Consider the following 7,352-nt stretch of genomic DNA (forward strand, 5'->3'; position numbering starts at 1 on the left):
CCGACGAGCAGTGCCCTGGCCAGGGCGGGATGGCTCTGGGGTCTCCTCGCGGGGCTGGGGCACCTCGGAGCTGCGGTGTGGCAGCCCCCCCAGCAGGCCGGAACGGTAAAAAATCTTAAGGCCTCCCTGTTTTATCACGCACCCCAGCCTTTGGCAGCTGCCGCGCTCCGCAGCCAGCTGCTGCTCGCCTCTACCTCCCAAAGGGCTGGGTATCCTTCTTCCCCACGTCTTATCCGTGGGTGTCCCCATCGCTGGCGTCACTTCTGCCATTCCCGCCCAGGTATCACCCTACACTCAACCTGCCCCACCAAACAGCCCTGCTACTACAGTTACGGGGCAACCTCAGGCTTTCTTACAGTACAGATCTTACATTTCAGGCAGGCTGCCCTTCCCTCCCCAGCGCCTGCAGGCTGGGATGGGTCTCGTGAGTCCTCGAGGGACGGCGATGCTGCTGCCCGAGGCGGTGTCTCCCTGCCAGCGCCTGGGCAGAGCTGTGCAAGGAAGGGGTGAGCCGAGCTGAGCCCCAGGCAGGTTTGGAGGGTTTGGAGCTGTGGGGACGAAGAGGATGTTGGTCCTCGGCAGAGGACAGCCATCTCTGCCTGGCCCTGGGGCTGCAAGCTGCAAGCAGAGCTGCCCCGTGCTTGGCTCTGAGAAGATGCAGGAGGGCTGGGAGCCTCCTCCTCGCCCCGTGGGTGCTGGGTGTTGTGGTGCTGGGGCCAGTTACATGCATTTGTGATGCCCTAGTGTTATGGGGATGTGCTGAGCACCCCCAGGAGAAGATCCGAGCGTGGCTGAAAAGGGCACAGGGGCTCTGGCCCCACATCTGGTGGGCTCGCAGGGGCGTGTGGGCTATAGATGCCGTGGTGGTGTGGGTGGGGCGTGAAAACAGCCCAGGACTGGGGCCGAGTGGGGAAACAGGAAGTGACTTGTTTTCTTGGTGAACGTTTGCTTTCGTTTTCCCCCCCCCGCCCCCCAGCAGAACAGACTTTGTGGCACCGTCGGCAGGCTGGGGACTGAAGGGCAATGGCAGGTAAGTATGACCAGCGGTGCTGGGGCTCAGTGGTGGGATGGGGTCCTGCCGGGGTCCTGCTCTGGTTCTGCTCACCCGAGCCAGCCCAATGCACAGGGACACAGCACAGATGCAGGCTGGGGCCCTGGACTCATCATCCCTGAGTAGCTGGGGACCTGCTCCTTGCAAAAGTCACCTGGGACAATTTCTATGGGTGTGTGGGAAACGGGGGAGGTGGGTGATGGCAGGGGAAGCCCCTGGGGTGGGCAGTGAAGGAGGGAGCAGCACCCTGGGTGGGCAGTGGGGGAGCTGGAGCACCCAGGGTGGATGGTGGGGGAGGGATCAGCAGCTGGAAGGGGGCAATAGGGAAGGGGGTAGCACCCAGAGGAGGCAATGGGGAAGAGGGAGCACCCGGAGCAGGTGGTGGGGCAGCAGGAGCTGTGGCATTGGGTCTCCGGGCACTGATGAAGCCACCCTGCAGATGAGCTGCTGCTGAGCGTGCGGACAGCCTTTGTGGAGCGTGTGAGCAAGCCAGTGATCTCTGGGCTGCTGGATGAGCTGCTGGCCCAAGGGGTGCTGAGCCTTGACGAGGTGGACGAGGTGCAGGATAGATACACGGTGCGCACCGACAAAGCCCGCTGCCTCATCGACAGCGTGCGCCTGAAGGGCCCCAGGGCCAGCCAGATCTTCATCGACAGCTTCAGGAGGCGCGATGGCACCTTGGCAAAGCAGCTGGGCCTGCATGCTGAACCAGGTGAGAGATGTGGGGCTGTGGTCTGCCCGCGGCCATGCTGGGGCTCCCAGCACCTCTGGTGGGGTGCTAGAGGGGGGCCTGGCCCTGGTGAGTGTCCGAGGCCTGGAGGCAAGAGGCAGTTGGGCATCCCTGGTGTCACTGCTCTGTGGCACTGAGTCCCCCTTGCCATGCAGCGATGACAGGTCTCTCGGGGGTGGCCGTCCCCCACGGAGCTGAGCAGGGACCTCCAAGGGGCAGATCCCAGCTCTGCTCATCTGTCTGTGCCATGCAACAGTCTCCTGTTGCTGCAGGTACTTCCCAGTATAACTGTGGGGCTTTCTGCTTGCAGGGTCCCCTGGTGCACAGCTGGTCTCCCCCAACACTGAGGCCTCCTGCTCTGGGCCCCCCGTCAGCATCCAGGGCCAGCAGTGGATCCAGCAGTGCTCCCTGAGCGAGTACCAGCGCATCAGGGACACAGAGGGAGACCAGGTGCTGCAGGGCAGAGGAGATGAGAGGAGGGTTGGAGCGTGGCCCGGCCACCCTGCCGGAGTGGGCAGGGGCTTGCTGAGGGGAACCAGGGTCTTTGCTGACCCAGGAGCAGGGCAGGAGATGTGGAGAGATGCCCCAGGGACAGGGAGATACGGTTGCTGCACCTGTGAGCCTTCTCTGCTATTAGCTGCCTCATAAGAAAAGGCCCCTGCTCCCACCCACGACTGAGCACTGCCTCCCTCCGTCCTCACAGATCTACCCCATCCACCTGCCACGGGAGATGCGAACCCGTAGGGCCCTGCTCATCTGCAACATCGAATTTGAGCACTTGAGCCGTCGGAATGGGGCTGAAGTGGATGTGGAGGGGATGACGAAGCTGCTGGAAGGGCTGGGCTACGTGGTGGACATCCACCGCAACTTAACTTCCCAGGTAAAGGACTGTGCAAAGCAGCTGCCACTGGCCCCGGGAGTGGCACAGAGACCCTTCTTGCCTGTGTTGGTGATGGGGGGCTCAGGTACCACAGGGACACCTCTGTCCCCCAGTGGCAGTGGCTCCTGCTCACAGCTGGTGGCTGGGTCTCCACACAGCTGGTCACAGGTGGCTGATGTTCATTTCTGGTGCTGATTTGTAGGGGATGGCTGAGGTCATGAAGGATTTTGCAGATCGCAAAGAGCACTGGACTTCGGACAGCACCTTCCTGGTCTTCATGTCCCACGGGGTCAGGGCTGGGCTCTGCGGGACCAAGAGCAGAGACAAGACCACAGACATCCTTTCCCTCGGCACCATCTACAAGGAATTTGACAACAAGCACTGCCAGGCGCTACTGGGCAAACCCAAAGTGGTCATTATCCAGTCCTGCCGTGGAGGTGAGTCCCTGCTACAAGGTGCCTGCGAGGCGAGCAAGCTGGCCAGGCTCTCCCAGGGCTCATGGGCCCTGAGCATGAGGTGGGGATGGGATACCCCATCATCGCTGATGGCTGGCCCTGCCTTCCTAGGCACCATAGGGTCCGTGATGGTGAGCGACTCTGCAGACCCTGCCATGCCTGCTCCCAGCTCGGCTCACATGATCCCTGCAGGGCTGGAAGATGACGCAATCTGTGAAGTCCACCTGGAGAGTGATTTTGCCACTTTACATTCCTCCACGCCTGGTAAGCTGTTCCTGGAGATAGTTGCCCTGCCTGAGGGCAGGCAAGGGTGACAGGACTCCAGTTCCTGATGCTATGGGTCTCCTCCACACCTCTTCTTCCTCGGGGTGGGTTGCTGGGGGTCCCCTCCATCCGGTCACGACTTGGGCATGGCTCCAACAGCCTCTGGAGAAGTCAGTGTCCCCTGATGCCAGGGTACAGGGCTGCTCCAGGACACCCACAGATCCCCTTTAGCGGCACCAGGGCCAGAGCTTTGTGCCCTTGCCTGGCTGCCTTTCCTCACCCTGGCTCCAGCGTTCCCCACCGGCTCTGCCTGCACTCCTTCCCCAGCTGATTTATCTCACCGCAGTGGCTGGCCAAGGGAAATTGTCTTCTCCTGCTGGGTCACGGATTGCTCCAGGCTGTGCCAGCCTGGCAGCTGGCATGGCTGAGAGCATGGGAGAGCAGAGAGGCTTGAAGAAAATAAGTCACTTCTGTCTTCCCTGGGATGCTCTGTCCTTTTCCCATGCAGCGGGTTGGATGGGCCAAATATAATGATCTCGCAGAAAGTGCCCCACTCCTGCTCCAGCACCCAGCATTAATCACCATTGCAGTGAGGGACGCCAGTGAAACCACACTTGGCATCTTCTGTCTCCCCAGACACTGTCTCCTGGAGAAGCCCAGTAGAAGGCTGCCTTTTCATCCAGCGCCTGATAGAGCAGTTTCGAAACCACGCCTGTGACAGCCACTTACAAGAGATCTTCCGAAAGGTGAGGCTTTGTGGTTAACTGCAGGTATGCCAGCAGATGCAGCCATGCCAGTGGTCAGAAGTACTGCTCAGAGCAGAGCTCGGGCCAGGGCAGGCCATTCCCCCGCAGGCCCCACAAAGGGGTTCTGGTTTGGCCTGGGAAGATGCAGATGTCAGCACCTGGCCACATGGTGGGCACGCAAGCGCCCAGTGTGTTGGCACAGCCCATGGCATCCCTTGTGCCACCAGACGCATGCCTGGGAATGCCCCTGGGAGTGCCTCCTGACTCCCTGCACCCTTCCCATTCTGGGAACGGAGCCGCTCTCACTTCTCCCTGCTGTGTCTCTCACCCCAGGTCCAGTATTCCTTTGCAAAATTCCCTCGGCAGTTGCCATCACAAGAACGGACTACGATGCTCAGGAAGTTCTACCTCTTCCCAGGCCACTGATCTCCTGCCCATGGTGAGTCTCTTCACCTTGCATGTTTGCAGCAGCGTTTGCACCCCAAACCCAAGAGGAGGAGCAGGGAGAAATTCCCCACCTCTCCTGGGCTGCAGACCTTGCGGCTCAGGCGGGATACCCACAGGACCTGTGTGCTGGTAGCCGGGGCTGGGCAGTGGCCTGACTCCATCCCCATCTCCCAGCTGGCCGTAGGAGACAACAGGCACTCAAGGAACTCATTTCAGTTGCCCAAGTCTCAGGAGCTTCTCAGTCTAATGTTCTTCACAGGTGAAAAAATAATAGACAGACAGCAAAAGTGTTTGAATTTGCAGGTAACCCAGCAGAAAGCTCAAGCTCAAGGCAAATGCAGCCCTGCTCCAGAGATGCACTTCTTCGGAAAAGAGGAAAAGCCAAGAACAGCTCTGCAGAAACACAGTGAATCTCCAAACCAGCTACGTGTGCCCCCTCTGCTAAGCGATTACAAGCAGACCTGGAATAAAATAGCCCTTGGTCTCCTGTCCTCCCTTCCTTCTGTGGCCTCCCACCAACCCCAAACTGAGCAAACTCTGCCCAGGGAGCAGCAGAGACCCCCGGCTCTGGAGCACCAAATGCAAGGCTGGTTCATGTCTTTCCCAACTGTCCCCAGACGGAACCTGTCCCCAGTTGCAACAGACAATCCATCACCCCCTGAGCTGCTTCTGCCCCATCTCTGGCTCTACCCATTCACCTGCAGTGGGTGGATGGTTGTTATGGCCAGTGGTAGCTGCCCTTAGGTTGCCTTCTCGGGGTCGCTGAGCAGGCAGGAGGTGAGAAATGGAGGGAGCTCAGGGGAGAGGGGGCGCCCGCCTTGAGGCGGGGAGGGCAGGCGTGCTCCAGGGGGATTTCTGGGCCTCCCCCTTGCAGGACCGCAGCATCTCCTTGCTCAGGATGCAGCTTCCCCCACTCCCCCACCCTCCCGCTCCCGCTGGGAGCCAAGAAAGATCCCCAAACCTGCATCTTGCGTGCACTGCTCTCAGAGCTCGGCCATCACAGGCCCAGCCCAGTTGTCACCTCCCACCAGTATCGCTGCTGGTAAGCCAGAACCCCTTCCTGTGCCCACCACTGCCCTTCCCGTCCCCCACAGCCATATCCAAACCATTCTGCCTTGGCATGGGTTCAGCTTTATTGCATGTTCTGCAAAGTCACAGCCAGATCCACAACCGGTGGTCTGGCAGCAGGAAAACGAGGGCTCTCCTGTCTCCTCCCAGCCTCCGAGATGCTCCAGCGCATGCAGGAGAGGCTGTGCAGGAAGGGCAGGGTCCTGGGTCAGGGCCAGCCCACGTCCCTGGGAGGCAGCAGGAGAGCTCAGCGGGATGGAGGTGTCTCTCTGCTCCGGCTCCAGGCGACCCGGGGTGGGAAAAGGCCTTGCAGGCAGGATCAGACCACAAAGTCAGCAGCTGGTCCAGACCGAGCCCCTTTTCACGGAGCCCCACGTCACTGCCCAGAGATCCTCGGGTCCTACATGGTGCCTGCAGAAACCTTGGTCCCCCAGCGCTACAATGGCGGCAGGAAATTGAGGACAGCAGTGATGAATTCTTCAAATTTGTCCTGATGGACTATGTGGCCTGCACCTTTGATGTACTGGATGTCCGCCCTGGGGAAGAGGCGTTGGATCTCTGGGTGGTCTTTGGAGCTGCAGGACAAGGGAACACGCCGCGGGAAGCGTGGTCAGAGGCCCATCCAGGTGCCTTCCCTCGCCCTCCCCAGGCAGAGGCAGATCCCAGGTCTGACCACGTCCCCTTCCCGGCTGGGAGAGCCTGGGGCTGCCCCCAGATTGCCCCTCGCTCTCCAACGCGTTGGTGTCACCGGCTTCTGGAGGCAGAGAGCTCGCTCCAGGACCTTCCCTGCCTTGGGGTCTTCCTCCCACCCTGGACAGCTGCAGAAGAGCACAGGGGGTCAAACCACAGATGCCCAAACGCTTCTCTCCAGTCCCACCTGATATAGGGTGAGTTGGATCCTCCCAAGAAGAGCGCGGGGCCAGGATATGGCTTGTGGAAGACAGGGAAGTTCAGTATATCTGCCAAGTGGTGGGAAATAGCCTCCAGGTTCACCCGCCAGATGTAGCGGCCCTCTGCCTCCACCAGGTTGGTGAGGAGGAACTGTCTCAGCTGCGGGAGCTGCCACAGAAGGGATCATACGCTCCTCAGTAACGGCAACCAGCCCTCAAGATGTCCTGGCACCCTCCGTCCTCCTCTCCACCCCTCCTGCCTGTCCCCCATGCTGAGATGTCCCCCAGCGGCAAGTGCACAGGGATGGGAAGAGTCCTGCCGGGACTGTGGCCCTAAAGCCCCGTGCTCCAGGCCCAGGGACAGGCTGGGAGAGAAACCCCATCCAAATAGCAGGACTTCCTACCTGGACCACCGGACGCAGCTGATCATCAGCCAGCTGGCGGGCCGCAGAACGGGACAGGCCATCTGGGATCTTCACCGATTTCATGGCAGAGATGTAGGCAGAGAATTCGGAGACGGGTGCGGTTGAGATGGGACTAATGTCTACGGAGATGAGGCGCTCCACCAGGTCTGGCTGGGGACACAAGCAGGGCAGATGGATGCCAGCTGCCATCTCCCAGTGGGACTGGGCACAGGGCTCTGCTCCCAGTCAGACTCCTGGGAGGCTTTTAGCTCCCTCCTGCCTCAGCAGAGAGCTCCACGTGCCCGTCCCCGGGCCACGGGCGATCTCCAAGCTCCCTTGCAATCAGCACCGGAGGGACAGGGCAGAGCGCAGGCTGGTGGGCAGAGGCTTGCTCCCGCAGGCGCAGCGCCCCAGCCG

At 60.9% G+C, this 7,352-nt stretch overlaps 3 protein-coding genes across 3 annotated transcripts in view; 1 reads left to right on the forward strand and 2 right to left on the reverse strand.

The window, feature by feature from the left end:
* Nucleotides 1-924: 924 nt before the first annotated feature.
* On the forward strand, nt 925-5,062 carry LOC104131761 (caspase-1). Its single transcript, XM_009644966.2, has 9 exons — nt 925-1,030; nt 1,491-1,763; nt 2,092-2,231; nt 2,485-2,661; nt 2,864-3,098; nt 3,228-3,380; nt 4,017-4,126; nt 4,460-4,565; nt 4,877-5,062. The coding sequence occupies exons 1-8, from the start codon at nt 1,024-1,026 to the stop codon at nt 4,550-4,552; spliced, it is 1,188 nt and encodes a 395-aa protein (XP_009643261.1). The 5' UTR covers nt 925-1,023; the 3' UTR covers nt 4,553-4,565; nt 4,877-5,062.
* Nucleotides 5,063-5,692: 630 nt separating this feature from the next.
* Nucleotides 5,693-7,346, reverse strand: ABHD11 (abhydrolase domain containing 11). The gene is made up of 3 exons (XM_009644967.2): nt 6,936-7,346; nt 6,519-6,700; nt 5,693-6,216 (listed from the first exon to the last, which is right to left on the reverse strand). The coding sequence occupies exons 1-3, from the start codon at nt 7,143-7,145 to the stop codon at nt 6,078-6,080; spliced, it is 531 nt and encodes a 176-aa protein (XP_009643262.1). The 5' UTR covers nt 7,146-7,346; the 3' UTR covers nt 5,693-6,077.
* CLDN3 (claudin 3) overlaps nt 7,182-7,352 on the reverse strand; it is a 2,688-nt gene continuing 2,517 nt past the window's right edge. Inside the window, exon 2 of the mRNA XM_009644968.2 lies at nt 7,182-7,270. Within this exon, the coding sequence (XP_009643263.2) occupies nt 7,182-7,270 (89 nt within the window). The remainder of the gene's footprint in view (nt 7,271-7,352) is intronic.

The sequence above is a fragment of the Egretta garzetta genome, unplaced genomic scaffold (genome assembly GCF_000687185.1).
Source record: "Egretta garzetta isolate BGI_Z169 unplaced genomic scaffold, ASM68718v1 scaffold108, whole genome shotgun sequence".
NCBI classification, from domain to species: Eukaryota; Metazoa; Chordata; class Aves; order Pelecaniformes; family Ardeidae; genus Egretta; species Egretta garzetta.